The sequence below is a fragment of the Saccoglossus kowalevskii genome, chromosome 3 (genome assembly GCF_978046115.1).
Source record: "Saccoglossus kowalevskii chromosome 3, keSacKowa6.1, whole genome shotgun sequence".
Classification (NCBI taxonomy): domain Eukaryota; kingdom Metazoa; phylum Hemichordata; class Enteropneusta; family Harrimaniidae; genus Saccoglossus; species Saccoglossus kowalevskii.
Genome location: NC_140643.1, coordinates 17,792,686 through 17,812,098, shown reverse-complemented (window position 1 = coordinate 17,812,098; position 19,413 = coordinate 17,792,686). Strand labels below are relative to the sequence as shown.

The 19,413-nt window shown below is 33.0% G+C and overlaps 1 protein-coding gene across 1 annotated transcript; it reads left to right on the top strand.

Annotated features, from left to right (window-relative positions):
- Nucleotides 1-442: 442 nt before the first annotated feature.
- LOC100372384 (uncharacterized) lies at nt 443-18,289 on the top strand. The gene is made up of 7 exons (XM_078012316.2): nt 443-514; nt 3,254-4,288; nt 5,273-6,267; nt 13,714-13,911; nt 15,262-15,411; nt 16,857-16,960; nt 17,175-18,289. The coding sequence occupies exons 1-7, from the start codon at nt 483-485 to the stop codon at nt 17,247-17,249; spliced, it is 2,589 nt and encodes an 862-aa protein (XP_077868442.1). The 5' UTR covers nt 443-482; the 3' UTR covers nt 17,250-18,289.
- Nucleotides 18,290-19,413: the final 1,124 nt, after the last annotated feature.

Genomic DNA, 19,413 nt, shown 5'->3' with positions numbered 1-19,413 from the left:
AACTTGAGTGAATTATTCACTCTGTTTATAGATGCAGAATTTTTTATAATATTTTTGCAAGTTATTCAATGTATCTTATACATCAAAACATATTTAATCATTGTTGACAATGGTGTATGTCTATTTTAATCTGTGTTTTTTACCCTCCATTTTGTTGAATCAGACCCTGGCAAATTAATATAGTACATGTAGTATATTGTCTGAGTAGTCCGTCTTTGGGTTTGTGTTAAAACGTTTTGTTTTGAAATAATACACTGGCAAAGTCAGGACTTCTTTTTGTTTTTACAAAAAAAAATATAATTAATTGTCAATTTGGCCTTTTTAGCGTGATCGCGAAAACTAGCGTGAAACAAAAAAGAAGTCGCGACTTTGCCATTGAATTGAAATAGTAGTAATTCAACAGTCCGTTAGCCTTGAAAACAAAGTTGGTTTACTCAAAAGATGTCTGAGGGCGTCATTTCCCATGATGCCTTATTTTAAAAATGGCGGAAAACATGGAGAAGAAGGCTGAGAGGTATGTTGTTTCCTGGGAAAATGTGATCGTCGAGTAGAGTGACTTTTACATTGTTTGAAAGACTGTACTCCAACTCGTACTAAGTAACAGTATTCACACAGAGTAAGCCGTGTATGTGTGTTGCTAAAAAGGTGCCTAAAACAACTCTTAAAAAGGTCAGGCAAACCATGGTTGTTTACCTCAGTCACTGATGGAACGTGCGAGTCGTGGTCGCGCGATGCACACGGTCACAAACCAGTATGCGATGTATTGTATCGTGTTTCAGAGTTGCGAATTCAAAGTGTGCGGTCTATTTAAGTTCACAAAGTCAGAATTTTGACCATCGTGGTAACGTGGTGCACAGTGACTCATTGGTTGAGGGATCGACTGTCCATATCAAATCGTGAGGTCCACTCGACACCATTAATAAAGTCACATAGCACATAAAAATATGTTTGTTTAGTTCAGTTAACTGTGGTGTTTTATAAACCAAAATTTATCACCATAATTGCTACAAATGATTATAATAATATATAATATGTAATAAGAGATACATGTCCCCTTCTTCCCAAACCCGTTTTTTGTTTGATTGATGGGTTAACTGAGGACATACCTTATGATTCATTGGTCATCATTAAAATCTTTAAAATAAAATGGATTCAATTTTAAATAATATGTTTTAGGTAAGAAATAATAGGCAACTGGTAATACCCAATTTATTTTCTTGTAGTTCATTACTAACAATACAATATTGTTTGCTGGGTTTTATTTTAACTTTTTTAGCTGAAAGCTACATGTGCTAAATAAAGAAATAAATTATAACCCAGTGAATAATTAAAGTTGACCATAAAATATATTAGTCTTTTGCAAACCAGTTAATTTAAAACATAGTGAATATCCCTGCTGTAAAAGCTGCTAAAATTAAACTCTGTGAATATTTATCCGTTCACAGTAACTGAAAATGACATAAAGTAGAATGTTTACAGCACATGGAGTGTTACAGACATAGGGATTCAAACAGTCAGACATGAATTGTCAGTATGTTTCGCGTTCACTACTTAATTGTCGCTGCTTAACAGAAAAAAGTGGATTTGTTAGCTAAGTACATGATTTCTAATTTACATGTTTTTCATGAATGACCTGAACAATCAAAATGACACCACCTGTATTAATGATTAGAAGACCAAAGGGTGTTGCATGACATGACTGGCTAAAAAAATGTCTCATTTGCATATATTCATGAGCAATAAAACAACTCGTCTTTTCAGTTAAAATGCCAAAATGCTTTCCTATAGCCAACATGGTAGTTATAAATTAACTGATTCTATTATTATGAGCTGAAAAAAATAATCGAAAAACTGATGTAAAAGTTGTTTTAGAGACACCTGAAAGTAACCACAGTTTTTTTCTTTAATTGATCATAACAATTTACGAAATTCATGGAGAATGCAGAAGCACATTGATATTTCACTCTAGTACAATTGCTCAAAATGTTTTCAATAACTTTTACCAGTGACAAGTTACTTAATTAGTATGCATTTTGAGAAATCACTGTGTGTGTGTGTGTGTGTGTATGTGTGCACAATTTGAAATAGAACAACTTTTAATGCAATAAACTTGCTTGTAGAACTCACTCCAATAAGAAACTAGCGGCATCAAATTGGTTGTTGATTGAATTGTTTTGCAGTAGACATAATTTTAAAACCTGAATATTTCTATGTGATGTTTTTATATTTCGTTGAGAATTATTCTGTAAATTTTCCTAGTTTTGCTGGCTGATTCTGTTCAAACTTAGAATGTGGTTAACACCTGTACTTTTGACCAGCAGCCATTTTGTTTGAAGAATCTCAAATTCACACAGTCCAATTAGGTCCAAACTTAGTTCACAGACAATTGTGTGCTAGCAATTCAAATCAAGATACATTTGGTTACTCATGTCATCCATTTATGGTAGCAATGAACTTTCAAAAACATGGTGTAGAAATCATTTAACCTTAGAGTATTATTTTTTTTTGCCGCATGCCTTAGTTATGTTTATAATGTGAGTAAAAAAAAGATTGATGTTCAGGTTTTGTTGAAATCATTGCTGGTGTGATGTGTTGCGTTCTCCATTTGAGATTACAACAACTTGTTTTCTTTAAATTAAATTTTTTTTAAATCTTAACATCTGTGTTCTGTTTTGACTAAAAAAATGAAAGCGTAAATTACATTTTTTCTGAACATCTTGAACTAAAAAAATACATGTTTTTATAATCAAGTGCGAGAATTTGTATGATATCGAGTGTATATCAAATAGTGTTGAGGTCGGGTGTGGAAATGAAAACAGTTGATTATACTACCCACTTATTCAAAGTAAAGTACTTGCTGACTGGATGATATGGAACTCATTAATATTAATTATACAGTATGCTGGCTATAATGTCACAACATCATTGCTAAATTGTCAGCCATTTTGTCTTTATGAAATGATATATTTATTTATGCACAATTGTTCTCTGTTTAAAATTACAATCAAATGTACACCCAGACACATGAACACAACCATACATCCTGTGTGTGCAAAACACCTGTTGTCTGTTCGTTTGAGCAAAATCTTAATTTTGACCAAATTTGGTATACAATGTGTAAGTGCCGTGTTCATGCGTATTAAGTAGCTAATTTGTTTATTATTATTTTCGAAAATAAATAATATAATTTTTTTTTATTTAGTCTCAACTGATTGTCATCTCCATCTATATTTGTTTTTTCCCTCTTTTTCAGGAGCAGTGCTGCCGAGAGAGTTCCTCTGTTCTGTAAGATAGCACCTTTTACAATGCCTTCCAATTCGCTTACATCAATAGAAGAAAGATGTCCGATGTTGTGCTCTCCGACATCACCAAAGAGTCCCAAAATGATTTCTCCTTCACATTCCTCGCCACAATCGCCTAAAATTATGATGGGGCTTCTAAAATGTACGACAGCAAAGTCATTTGTGTTACCCACGTCTTTGAAGTTTAAGAAACACAATTGTGGTGATAAGAAAGAAGGGGAGCGAAAAAACAGTCCTGATAAAGCTAATTTGGAAAGACAGACTAGTGAGGAAAGAGCTCGGATTTGTCTTGGAGATCATGCATATGCGAAAAGTGTGAATTTTCTTGAAGTTCAACGACAGAAGCAGGAAAAAAAAATGAGTTTTGAAGAAGCAATTGCCTGTACCAAAGAAGTAATAGAGAAACAAAAGAAGAAGAAAAAAATAAAGCAGGATGAACAGAATGATCTGATCACGGAAGATGGGGAACAAAACAAGACAAAAGGAAATAAAAGAAAAAAGATGAAAAGGGAAAAACCTGAAACATCAAGTGATGATGCCAGTGCTGGTAAAGAAAAGAAAAAACAGAAGCCTAAGGAGTCAGGTGAAGAGGGCAAAGAAAAGAAACATAAGGAGGCTGGTGAAAGCAACAAGGAAAAGAAACCCCGTAAGAGGAAGAAAATTGATTGTGGAGATGAGAATGAAGATGTTCCTAAGGTGAAGAAAAAGAAAAAGGAACTTACCGATGAACAAAAAGAAATAAAGAAGAAGAGAAAAAAGGCTAAATCAGTGGAAGATAAAGCCAAACAAAATGAAAGTCAAGCTACGCGGCAAAGTCAAGAGATCTCTGATGCGTCAACAGAATCATCACCGACTAAGAGCGATATCTCAAATATAAACGATTCTCCATTGTTGGAAGATACCACTCTACCAGAGGGATGGACAAGAAAAGTAGTGCAGCGCAAGTCTGGTAAATCAGCGGGCAAGTATGATGTATATATACTCAGGTAAGTGATAACAATAATCTAGTAGATGAGAAAGATATTCAGGAACTCACATCATTCCTTCACTTCACTCATATTGCTATTCAGTTATGCACTCAGATTTTATTTATTCATTGTATAATGCAGAATTTGTGTCAATGTTGACTTCAATTTCTACACATATAGGTGAATAGAGTAAACCTGGTCACTGGAATGAGAACATGTTTCTGTTTCAAAGTAAAATATCAATGTTATAATTACAATGACAGAAGTTCTGTATTATTGTGCGTGTTCTTTTCGTTAGATGTAATCATTGGAGATTAAGCTTATTTTGGCTTGTGTTCCTCTTGAATAGGTTCCCTTGTTTGCGGTTATAGCATGACTAGAATGGATAGTCGTAGGTTGAGCATATCTTGGTATGGTTGAGGTCGTCTGGTGTGTAGCATGACTGGGTTCTCTGGGCTAAGGTTAGCTTGACTAGAAAGCATGGTGGTAGGTTGCGCTTATCTTGGCATGGTTGAGTTCATCTGGTGTGTAGCATGTCTGGGTTTCTCTGGGCTGAGGTTAGCTTGACTAGAAAGCATGGTGGTAGGTTGCGCTTATCTTATCTTGGCATGGTTAGTTCATCTAGTGTGTAGCATGACTGGGTTCTTTGGGCTGAGGTTAGCTTGACTAGAAAGCATAGTGTCAGGTTGCGCTCATCTTGGCATGGTTAGTTCATCTAGTGTGTAGCATGACTGGGTTCTCTGGGCTGAGTTAGCTTGACTAGAAAGCATAGTGGTAGGTTGAACTTATCTTGGCTTGGGTAAGTTATTCTGGTGTGTAGCATGACTGGGTTTTTCGGACTGAGGTTAGCTTGACTAGAAAGCATAGTTTTCAGGGTGAACTTATCCTGACATGGTTGAGTTCGTCTAGTGTGTAGCGTGACTGGGTTCTCTGAGCTGAGGTTAGCTGTGCTATGTAAAATCTAGGATTACTGCTCAAAATATTTTTTATTTTGTTTTTCAGTCCTGAAGGTAAAAAATATCGATCAAGAATTGAACTGGCTGCTCTGTTTATGAAGACAAACTCTGACCTAAAATGTAGTCAGTTTGACTTCACCATTAGAGGTATTAAGAACACACCGGTTAGGTCCACCCAGCCATCACCAAAAAAATTAAAAGAGATAACAAAACTTTCAAAACAAAAAGAAGAGAAACAAAAGAAGGCTAGTTTGAAACCAGCTCAAAAACTGTTTGTGAAAATTAACTTTATAACTCCAAAAGAGCGAAGAAAAAGGGCGATGGAAATGAGTGAAAGCAAAGAAGCTATGCCAACGATGAAAAATAAAAAAATGATAAAACAGACTACTGTAGATAGTCAAATTGAAGGAAAGGGCAATCAACAAAACAAACAAACAATTGTGGTTACAAAGAAACAATTGATTTTCCCTCATCTCAGTTCTCTGAGTAGGGAAGATAAAGATGAATTATCTTCATCTCAGAATGCATCCCCCAAAAAGAGTTTAAAAGACACTAGACCTGTAAAAAATAAGGATTTCGCATGGAGGAAGGATTGGAAAGGGAAAGAAAAAAAGGATGTGCCAAAGAAAGCCTTGAATGACAGTGAGCCAAGGTCTCCTAGGAAACACTCCCATGATGATGGTTCAGTATCACCTGTTTCTCCGTGCAGGAATTCTAATGAACCTGAATCAAGGAGAATTAGTTCTCCAAGAAAAAGTTTTTTTGATATTGATTTAAAGTCTCCGATCAAAGGAGTTCCACCTTGGAGAACCTCAGAGTCAAAATCTCCTTGTAATAAAATGTCTCCAGTTAGACATTCTAGCGATGGCGAAGCACGGTCACCTAGCCTGAAAGAACAGACTGAGAGTAGACGGCGATCACAAGATATTCTCTGGAGTGGCAGTGGAACAGTAGATGAGAAAAGTCCGCAGAACAGACAGAGAACGCCAGATAGTAATGATGAGATGAAAGATGCTGGAAGGAGGAAAAGAATCTCAGAAGGTGTATTTAATTTAAAATTCTAAATATTATTTATAATCAATGATAGAAACAGACCAGTCGTGGAAATTTTTTAATTCTTTCTTAACTCTTGGTCCGATGCAAAATTACCACGACTGGTCTATTCTGAGGCGTATTCATTGCTTTGAATTATTAATGATATGCAGTGATGTTATGGAACCCGGGAGTAGAACACTTCCAAATGAAGAAAGTCGCAATGTGTCAGGCCACGTGTGTGAAGAATAGATCAAACCAGAAGCTGCTTTTCTGATTGGTTGGCACTTACAATTCATGCTACTCATTAGCATATTTATCACCTCAAAAATGCGGTGTCAACTATAGAGGGCGCGACAGAACCAGTCGTGAAAATTTCGCGTCAATGCGAGAGATTCTACAAACTTGTTCTTCAAGGAATTATATGAAAGAATAAAATTGCCATGACTGGGCTTGAAATGCAGTGAATTCTATATTTTGGATTGACTGAATATAAAGTCTAAATCATTCGCTTTCTGTCTAAATTAATTTCTACAGGTTTTAATTTATTGAGCAAACAGATCTTTACCCTAAATTTATGACAATTTGGGAAAACATATTTGTTTGAAATGAGCAGACAAAATACTGTAACGATTTGTTTTGTAAAGTTTGTGGGCAAAAGTTGACAATGTCGTCGGAAGAGTTGAAAAATGTATGAATCTTCACCCTTAGCTCCCACTCTTTGCTAGATGCAATGCAATCGTATGTGATTTGGGTTGTAGACAGCCATCTGTCCCCCAGGGACCTGACGATTCCATGTGGTCGGTTGCTGAAGTCAATAAATGGACGTTTATAGTGTGTAATGAATATGTAGTATAGTATAGTGCAGGCTCGTTAGATAAAAAAGTATGCATGATTTTGAGGGTTTTGAAAATTTGGATGATTAAATTTAGTAATATATGCTTGCATTACATTACTAAACAATTTCAGTTTTAAACCTTCCTTTATTTTGAGCTCTATATCGCGATCCATAAACAAGCATGCATTGACTTCAGCAACAAAGCACATGTATATATTGTCAGGCCCTCTGCGTTTGGTCTGTCTGTCTGTCTGTCTGTCTGTCTGTGTGTGGTGTGTGCGTTTCAAACCAATTCCCCGTCATATTTTTTTTCTAAATTGGTACAAATACAATACTTGTGGAGAAAGTAGAAACACATCATTGAATGCTAGTGCTTCCATAGAATCTTTGTGGCATAAGGTACATAACATTTATTTTCAAGATGACTACAAGCAGAAAGAGATAATAATGTTATCGCTGGAATATAGTATGCACTTGGGCAGTACAGGATGTAATCAAGATTTCACTAGACTCCAATTAGTACAAGACGGTTTCACTCATCTCAGCCACAACTGTTCTCTGTGTTGACTGGGCCAGCTTTATCCAAACAGAGAACATACTTACATTTGGATTACAGGAGCTCACTATTTTGTATTTCCTGTTTTATTTTTTATATTATATCCCCAACCAATGTTATTGTGTGAAACCATTCATTCATCTTGATGAGGTTATAGCGCATGATTTCAAAAATGGTTTGTATGATCATTGGGGAGGCATGCCATTTACGATGCAAGTTGATTCTTCTACTGATATTGGGCTAATGTATGAGATTACATTTATTAGGCCAGTATCGCATATTATTAAATAGCATTCATTTTCATTTGAATATGCATTGTTTAAATTTTGTAAATTGTAAATAAAGTACAGAGGGCAGACTTTATACATAAAATATGAATTGAATATTTTAGTTCTATTATTCGTTGCCGTTCAGGGGATAATGGGGGAGGCATATGTTTGACGCTGACAGAAAATGTTTCTTGTTGTTTTAATTTTTAGTCCCCGTTCGGACGCAGTCCGAAAACTGGGACTTATGTTTTGACCTCCGTGTGTCTGTGCGTGCGTGTGTGTACGTGCGTCTGTGCGTGCGTTCGGACCTGTATCTTAGAAATGCCTGGACCAATCACAATCAAACTTCACACATACATCATACATGATATTTTACATGTGCACGTCAATTTGTTTCACGATCTGATTCAAGATGGCCGAATGGCGGCCATTTTTGTGCTAAAAATCATCAAAATCAAGCATTTTTCAGCTGTTTACAGATGGATTTTGATTTGGTACATATATTAGACATTACAGGGCTCTGATGCACATCATTTATTTTTCAGATCAGATTCAAAATGGCTGTCTGGTGGCCATTTTGTTTTAATGAATGGGTTTCCAGACCCATATCTCTGACTTGTTTTGACTGATTATGTTCAAATTTTTAATATTCATTATACATCATGTCATAGATGTACGAATATATTGGTTTGACGATCCTTTTCAAAGTGGCCAAATGGTGGCTATTTTTGTGCTAAAAAAATCCTCAAATATCAAGCATTTCTTGCATTTATGGATGGATTTTGTTCAAACCTATAACATACATTAGACATTACAGGTTCCTGATGCACGTCATTTTATCTTTCAGATTGGATTCAAAATAGCTGACTGGTGGCCATTTTGTTTTAATGATTGGGCTTCGAGAGCCATATCTCTTAAATGCTTTGACTGATTATATTCAAATTTTATATATTCGTTATACATCATGTTATATATATATACACATGTATTCAAAATGGCTGATTTTGAATGCTGTTCCAGAGCAATATCTCTCAATATGGACAAGTACATGTTTGACAATCAGATACAAATGTCAATCATTTTAATATTAAAAAATCATATTCCTGACATGGTTATATTCCAGCTATATTACTATAAACAAAACTATATATCTTAAATTTGATAACTAACTGGGACTGTGCCATGCATGGGTTGTCATCTGCTGATTTACAATTTTGATTTTGTGTGAACAAGCATGCTAATTAGTATATGCATGTAGGCTAGTTGCTATGGCAACATGATGCATTGCTTTTAAAGTTTTTGCTGAGCTCACTTGCGCATGTGTCAGATGGCCATAGCGTGTCATTGTTTACAAACGAGCGTCCACCCATGAGCCTTTGTGTTCTTAACGTGTGTTATCGTCGCTTGGGACTCAATTCCCGGGCGTGCGCAGGTGATGACCCTCCCGCTTTAAACAACAGGGTGTATGATGGTATGATGGCCTCTGTGTCAGATTGCTGTAGGGCGTGTGTTGTCTTTTATCTTGTAATAATAGACATGTGTGGTAAATACATTATGTACTATTTACTTTTATTTACAAATTTTCTATAAAGTACTTCTAAAGTTCATGGAATTCCAGTGTGGGTTCTTTTTTTTTTTTCTTTTTTTTTTAGATCACAAATATTTTTTGACAGAGGAATACCATACTTAATTTAGTTAGGATTTACTGCTGTTGAAATCTACATAAATATTAGAAAAAGAAATATTTACTATTTTTCAAAAAAACAAACAAAAAAAAAACATTTTCGTCTTAAAAATACCTGCAACCTTCCTCCTTTCTGTTGGCATAGTCACATTGATGTGATTATTGAAAACTGTATGAATATTATGCATCATACTTTTAATTAATATTAATTATAAATTCGTCTATAATATTTAACATGTTAACCTTTGTAACAGATGGGTGCACTTTTTTGTTTGCAACTAATTTTAATATTTATTCGTCGTAACTTTTATTTCACCTTTATGATCATATACTTTTTTTCTATCTAAGTATTCCATAATTATATTTTATCACAATAATCTATGGTTGATTTTATTGATATTTATTATCACTTTTTATTGCATTTTGTAAGTGACAATCATGAAACACTAATTGTACGCACGTCTATTACTGAGCTTATATTTACTGTACGAAACTATTTTCGCACTCAGATTGTTGAAGAATGGTGTTAGTTGTGCATCGTATATTCAAATTCTGTGTAAACAAGCAGTGTATTTTACACTTTTATTTTCAAAGACAACGCAGTGCCACCACCATCCTTTGATATAGTAAACCGTTATAATTTCATGAGAAAACATTTTTTTGAATTTCGCAAATTCGCAGTTGAGTTTATACATATATATAAGGCAGAATTTGATGCATCGAAAAAACAACAAAGAAGCTGCTCTCTGATTGGTCTGAATGTTGGGGTTTGGTAGCCAATCAGGCACAATTTTGTAAGTAGCTTGGTATTGATTTCAAAATTATGACATTTTGTAAGTAATGGTTATGAAAATTGAAACAACTTATGTAAATCTGGTTGCTTGTATTAAAGACGTGTCTGATTAAATTATAATTGAGTTGATTTGCTGACCTGTATTTTCAAAAATATCTATGGTAGTCTTGTCTCCCAGTACTCTGGTTTGTTTACGCGAATGTCCATTGTATATTATGTGCATGTACCTTATCTTGTGAAGACATTCAAAATAAAATGTTAAGACTTGATAAATTAGAAAAAATTTTCAATTAATACATCCTACACGCACATAATATTATTGCCCTCAAAATCAGTTCAGAATTTTATGTCCATATACATTTTTCATATTTTGCTCAAATTGTTTGTTAATTTGTTTTCATTGTTGTGGGAGGGGGGGGAGCTCATTTTTTGAATGAAGAAAAATATATTATGGTGTGTATTTTGAATATACCACAGTGTGTATTTCAAATATAGCTCTGTGGTATTTATAAATATACTTTAGTGCATGTTTTTACAAACATCTCTGTAGATGACATTATGCTCTAAAAAAAAAGAAGAAAAGCACAGAAGGCTTTAATGGATTTTGAAAATGTATTTATATTTTGTTTTTAAAAAGGATTTCTATAGATTTTTTTATTACTTATTAACTTTGCCCAAGCCAGAAGTTTTTTTATTAGTCACATAAAGAAGCAAGATTTCACAAGAATGATCAACATGTCATATTGATGTGAAGTTATATTATTTTGTGAAAGATCGATAGTATAGGGATTTTATAATCTTTGCAGTTACCATTTTTTCAAAATGGAATGTGCCGAAGATATCACTGCCTTGAAATGTTATGGGTATCTAAATATAAAAAAAAATGAAAACAGTAGTCAGTGTTGACACTGGAGGGCACTCTTCACCTCAAACTCGATTCCCACATCGAGCAATTGCTATACAATTGTTCTTTTTGTGGTGTATACCGGTACATGTTACAAGTTTGTTAATTATGTTTACTTGCTTTACTGCACTTGTTAATTGTATCTGCAATAAATATGTTATTGTATTCTTGGAAAATCCTGTTGTCTGAATTCATCCATGCAGGAAGTGTTATTTGATCCCTTGTTGCTATAGTAATTCACCTCTTTGCACGTATAAAGTCAACTTTTTTGTTACCTTTCGCAAAATAAACCTTCATAATTATTTCTGTATTTTTTCATAAATTTTAATCAAAATCTGTAACTGATAATAAATTATGTGCATTTAGTTCAAATGAACCCAAAAAATAGAAGAAAATGCCTATAAGTGTACAAAATGTTTCATCAAAATTTTGGCGGCAAAAATTATGGCCATCGTAGGGTTAAAGAGGCAGTGTAGAGAACTGAGCATTTTGGAAAAGGTTTGCAAATAATTCTTTATTGCAACTTGATAAAATGATTTATTGTAAAATATAAACATTGTCATGGTAATGATGACATTCATATGAATAAGAACACTAATTGGCACTTGATTTACCCATATATTCATAGTTATTCAAATTGCCTCTTTAATTATAATGTGTAGACATTGTCTGGTTCATAAAATTAGAAAAGAAAAATTCATTTACAGGAAAAATTGTCCAAAGCATGCGTCTTGCATTGACAAATTTGTGCATAGAATCTAATGCATTCTACTGGCTTAACCCATTAATATTCAGATTCAAGAAAACCTCGTGTAGTATGGGATGTCATAGATGTCTATTGACATTTCTTCACTACATGACGAGTTACGGTGCTCGTAATATCCATTATCTATTAAGATTAAGCAAACATCACACACTATTGGATGTCTTAGACATCTATGCGGCCTTACCTCACTATATGCCTAGGTACAGTGCTAGTAATATCTCATTATCCAATGAAAGTCATGCAAATATGACCCTACACGGTGTCATAAGTATATTGATTGTTCATTGGCTAGTTTAAATTTTGCATGCAAATTCTCCTAAACACAAAATCTGAGGTTGATTGACAAAATATTATAATTCTAGCACTTTTTAATAATCAATCATATCTCAACTTAATTACATAGTTCACTATCATATCAAGGCGTTGGTGGTTTGCTGCATATAGTGAATACCTAGAATGGCAAATTTTAATATTAAAATTTAAAAAAAATATCTGGGGTAGTGTCACTGTTGACAGTTTTAAGAGTAATTGGTATCTTCCACTGTCTTGAACATGTTTTTGTGGCTGTTCCACCATATCCAGTTTGGTCTTGCACCATGATAAAACTGCTTCCTTATTTGAAATAAAGCTGCTATACTCATTACTTTCATTTTTATGTGCCCTTATTTCAATATTTTACCCCAGCGGGAATACAAAATATGGAATTTACAACATTTTCTGGATTATACGTATGAATTGGTTTGAAAGGCTAAAGTGATTAACTAAAATATGTTGGTAACAATTTTTGAATTTGGAAACAAACCTATCGGTATAAGCTATGTTAGAATCTTTAACATTTAAACTGTTGAAATGTGTGCAATGATAATGTTTTAGGGATGTGTGAGATGGTAATAATAGACTATATTTGAACATTTTTTACAAAAAAATAAATCATGCTACATTTGCTGTATTAGAAGCATATGTGCTTGTGTAAAAGCTTGTCTCGAACTGTAGTGCCAATTTGGTGAACTTAAAATCCAGTCAAAACAAATCTTATTTCAGCACTACAGTATCACACCCTTCTGCATCTAACATGATACCATGCTGTGCTTTGTTCTCATTGAGTATATTAAATAGAAAAAATATCTTGCTAAAAAATAAATGGCATTTTTTTTTTTGCTCCAACGGTGTCACCAAACATATTTCTAGATATTTTGAAATTACCTTTGCCATAGAAACCCATGTAAAGCACGTGAAAGGAATGTTGTGTTAACAAATGTTTACTGATATTGATTGAAAATAGTTTGTTTTTTTAATCTGGTCTTATAAATTTGTTCACAAGTATGGTAATTTTTATACAGCTGAGTTTCTGTGTTATCTGAAATGATGATGTCATAATCTGACATTATTGCACATTTATAACCCTTTTTTTTTTTGAACACGAAATTCAACTTTTGTCACATGTTAAAAAGATAATTGTTTCCATTTACGAAATATATTGATCAAAGCATGTTTCCAATTTTCGCATCCAACAAATAAGTTATACGGTAGAATTTAATAACAGTGAAATGTGTTACACCAAAGTACTGGTCATATTTTGACATTCAAATTTTGTAAATTTAAATATTTATAATTGGCCATCTCTTCTAACCTTGTTTACATTCAGGTCATTCCAGTTGCCTAGTAACAAGGAGGAGAAAGATCGTTTCCAGTCCTTATTTTGAAGGGAAGGACCTGTTGCCTTCTCTCAAGAAAAAAACAAAATGGATTCCTCCAAAGTCTCCTTATAATTTAGTGCAAGAAAGTTTATTTCATGATCCATGGAAATTGCTGGTTGCAACAATATTCCTCAATCGGACTACTGGTAAGGTATTATAGGTCAGTGTTTTGTTTCAGTGAAAGTGACATCATCAGTTCTTGTGTTTCAGTGTAAGGGATGTCATCATTCTTTGTGTTTCAGTATAAGTGATATCATCATTCCTTGTGTTTCAGTATAAGTGATGTCATCATTCTTTGTATTTCAGTGTAAGTGATGTCATCATTTCGTATGTTTCAATATAAGTGATACATCATTCTTTGTGTTTCGGTACAACTGATGTCATCATTCCTTGTGTTTCAGTATAAGTGATATCATCATTCTTTGTATTTCAGTGTAAGTGATGTCATCATTTTTTGTTTTCAATATAAGTGATACATCATTCTTTGTGTTTCAGTATAAATGATGTCATCATTCCTTGTGTTTCAGTATAAGTGATGTCATCATTCACTGTTTTCCATAATTGGATACTGTGCACACAAAAAGAGAAATGCACCATGGGATGTATATGTGAAATAATTAAATATGTAATATGTAGCAGGCAATGCCTAGTAAGTGAGCGCAGCTGAGTAGTTTAGTGATTTACTGGTACTTAAAATAGAACTGACATATTCATAGAGAGTCAGCGAGCATGAACTGCGGAAGTTATAAGTTCACATGCAAGTTGAGTGAAATTCAAGACGGCACTACGAATGATTCGTGTGTTGCCGCTGATGAAAATGGCAGAGAACAATTGCCTGATCATTGAACAACATCCTGAATATGTTTTATCATGAATGAGCTTTTTCGCTTCGCATAATTTGTGAAACAACAAATTGACTGAAAAGTACATCATTTTCAAACTCTTAGGGTACTACTACTAGTATACATATCTCTTCCATACTTTTCTATATATACACATGTTATCTATAGATCTCACTTCACAAGTGGCTTTTGGACGCTTTCTCTATGCTCACTATAATTTTGCAATTTGGCATGCAATATTATTGTCAGGTTGTAATTACCTAAAATTTGCACACTGACAAGGGACAATTTTCAAATTTTCAATTGCAGAACCAGTCATTCACGAGCCAGTTTGTTTCAGTTTTTTAAAAGTTGGAGTAATTGTATTTGCTCATTTAGATGTGTATATAAAATCAAAATGGACATATTATTGTATATTGAATCATTAAAATATTACTTATTTTGAACATATACCTGTGATTTACGTCGGCGCATATGCTACTAATAAAGAATATATGGTCCATATCCTTGGGTGATGAGAGGTATTTTATATTAAAATGTACGTACCAATACTCCTAAACCCCAAACTCTATTATAGCATTTACGGTTTAATTTGGATATGACATGAATGGAGAGATTGTCCTAAGTTCAGTAATTCATTCCAATTCTTCCTAGGTAAAGCTGCAATTCCAATTCTATGGCAGTTCTTCACCAAATGGCCCTCAGCTGTGGAAACAATCAACGCTGATTGGAAAGAGATAGCCAATTTGATTCACCCTCTAGGACTTTATGATAAAAGAGCTAAAATGTTGATCAGATTTTCTGGTAAGAATAATTTGTTTCAAATAACCTTAATGTGTATTTCAAATATACTTAATGTGTATTTCAAATATATTTAATGTGTATTTCAAATATACTTAATGTGTATTTCAAATATACTTAATGTGTATTTCAAATATATTTAATGTGTATTTCAAATATACCTTGATGTGTATTTCAAATATACCTTGATGTGTATTTCAAATATACCTTGATGTATATTTCAAATATACCTTGATGTTTATTTCAAATATACCTTGATGTGTATTACAAATATACTTTGATGTGTATTTCAAATATACCTTGATTTGGGTTTCATATATAGTTTGATGTGTATTTCAAATATACCTTGATGTGTATTACAAATATACCTTGATGTGTATTTCAAATATACTTTGATGTGTATTTCAAATATACTTAATGTGTATTTCAAATATACTTAATGTGTATTTCAAATATACTTAATGTGTATTTCAAATATACTTTGATGTGTATTTCAAATATACCTTGATGTGTATTTCAAATATACCTTGATGTATATTTCAAATATACCTTGATGTTTATTTCAAATATACCTTGATGTGTATTACAAATATACTTTGATGTGTATTTCAAATATACCTTGATTTGGGTTTCATATATAGTTTGATGTGTATTTCAAATATACCTTGATGTGTATTACAAATATACCTTGATGTGTATTTCAAATATACTTTGATGTGTATTTCAAATATACCTTGATGTGTATTTCAAATATACCTTGATGTGTATTTCAAATATACTTTGATGTGTATTTCAAATATACCTTGATGTGTATTTCAAATATACCTTGATGTGTATTTCAAATATACCTTGATGTGTATTTCAAATATACTTTGATGTGTATTTCAAATATACCTTGATGTTTATTTCAAATATACCTTGATGTGTATTTCAAATACACCTTGATGTGTATTTAAAATATACTTTGATGTGTATTTCAAATATACCTTGATTTGGGTTTCAAATATACTTTGATGTGTATTTCAAATATACCTTGATATTTATTTCAAATATACCTTGATGTGTATTTAAAATATACTTTGATGTGTATTTCAAATATACCTTGATGTGTATTTCGAATATACCTTGATGTGTATTTCAAATATACCTTGATGTTTATTTCAAATATACATTGATGTGTATTTCAAATATACCTTGATTTGGGTTTCAAATATACCTTGATGTTTATTTCAAATACACGTTGATGTGTATTTCAAATATACCTTGATGTGTATTACAAATATACCTTGATGTGTATTTCAAATATACCTTGATGTGTTTATGAGTACATCTTCATGTGTATTTCAAATATCCTGTTGCATATTTCAAGTAGTGCTTTTTCCCCCATGAATAATAACTGACTTATTACTGCATCATATTCAATCTGTTTTTTTTTTGGTTCATTATAGAAGAATATATTCATAAAAACTGGAAATATCCTATAGAATTATATGGGATTGGGAAATATGGGAATGATTCTTATCGAATATTTTGTGTCAATGAGTGGAAACAGGCAAGTAATTTATATTGGTTATAGAACACTTGGATCATTTGAGCAATATAAAGGCTGTTTACTTACCATTTTACCGTCCCATTTCTATAAAGCTGTATCATAGCAGTAGTCAGTAAAATATAAAACTAATATAAACATATCCCTGCATTATAATTAGAACCTAACGTACTGTGATGCAATGCAAAATGTACTGATTGTTTGTTTTTTATATTAGGTAAAACCTGAAGACCACATGTTGAATAAATATCATGATTGGTTGTGGCAGAATTATAAACAATTAGATTTATAGATTGAATTTTATACCTGCTATGTGGTACATGCTACATCAGTCACAATGTCATCTCTCTATTCTGATGAAAATAAGCTGTAGATGTTTTGTCGCCAGTCAATGGGTGATAATTAAGGAGGGTAAAACTAATTTGTCTCACATTTTTATCATTAGCCTATGTTCTCTGTTGGTGTGTCAACAATCCAACGCTTAGATTATAGTTACAGTGCATTATGGGATTGGGATTTCTGACTGCATTCTCGTCTTATATCTTTATTTTATTATTAGAGGCTGATTACCCAGCATTCAGTGGGTATTCTGAACCACACTAATTTGTTAAGAGATGTACTTTCTCTAATTTTGTGTGTCAGGGGGTGGGGGGTATCATAATATTTAGTAGCACTGAAACATATATCAGGCTGAGAGTTCTTTAGACATAAAGTATCTGACATTCGTGTAATGTATTCATAACTAGTGCTCTCAAGTATTCAAATAACAATATTTTTTTGTGGGGAAAATTTTAATGTTTAAGTCACTTGAATATAGATAAATATATTTTATTTTATTATTTTGGATTCATTTTATACCTAATAACAGGATGTACAATATTTCTAATATAGCCAAACTTTCTTACTGAACATACATATTAAAAAGAGTCTTGTGTTGTGATGTATGACTCTCTTTGAAATTTAAAATCGATTTTTCTTAAGTGTTCTGTTTTTCTTTTTAGCCTTGAGACTTTTGAAAAAAAATGCATGTCAATAGTGGTATCAGTTCATAATAAATCATGCTCTACTTTGGCCCCCTGTGTATGCATTACATAAAGACAACGTAATATATAATTACTGAATTGTAATTTCACTTTCATGAAATTGAATTATTGCCAAATCTCTCGCTGTATGAATATACTAAATTAGTCGCGTTAATTACCATGCTTGCTAAAAATACTTCTTTCAAGGTATCTACTATGTTAGTTTTGACGGCTTTCACATTGTTCATTTATAATGTTTATTTCACACAAATATAATAAAAGTATATATATATATATATGGTTTATAAAATGAATTGTGTACATGTATGTTTCGTGCGAAAAAGAATATATCAGCGCCCTCTATGGTGTGGTTGTAAATCACTTTTTTTTTTTTTTTGCCTGGTAGCAAATGTCGTCTTTGATTGCTTTTAATGTGTAGCAAAACATAACTGCGATAAATGGCCAGTAAAAAATAACATTGCTTGTAAGAACTAATCAAATGGGGTTTTACCATTGTCGTCAATTAAACTGGCTTGAAAAATGATATAATATAATCTATTCGTTTGATTCTATATTTGTGAATTTCGTAGCACTCTATTAAGTATATTTGAGTAAATAGCAATTCATGCAGAACTAATATTAGCTTTCTATTTGGGTACAGTGGAAAAAAATAGCCAACATGCAATAAGCCGGGCAGTTGTAAATACAATGAACGATGTGGTTTGGTATCGCGTTTTTCGGCCACACCCGTCACGGTGGGAAACCGGTGTAAATTGGCATATGCCAATCGTGCGCGTAACTGTGACCGTACTATCTCTCTCAACAGTATAGTAATATGAAACAGTTCATATAGTGACTTAAATATGGGGTGAAAAAACCATGCAATAATTACAGGCTAAACTAAAATCTGTGCTGGTGGATTAGACCTCCGTTGTCTGATATATATATTGCGTGTGTACTTTTTGGTAATATTCCTTGATTAGGATTTGTGAATTAACGCTACTCTGGATCAGGAATCCGTTTCTAAATATCGCCACGTTTATACAGTAATATTATATCGTTTCTGTCGTACTCATCCTTACCGCATGGCCGTTACTATTCTAATTCACGTGACTATCAACTCGTGTGTACCGGCATTGTAAAGTAAATTTACATTTTCATTCGTATTTATGAATTTACATTGCCTGAAACGTACTTGTTCTCTTCGGATTGGCACGTGGTTGGGCATTCTGAACGATGCGTAGAAATTGAGTGTTTTGGCTGTGGAAGTCATTGTTGTTTTGAATGTCCCACCTAAACCCAAACACGTGGAATACGCAGAGACGCTCGTATCTTCTCGAAACATATCTTCCTGGTGTTTCTCCAAATTAAGAAATTTAGATTTTTTAAAAGGTGTGTATTAAAATTGTAATCATTTTTATATTGCTGAACACT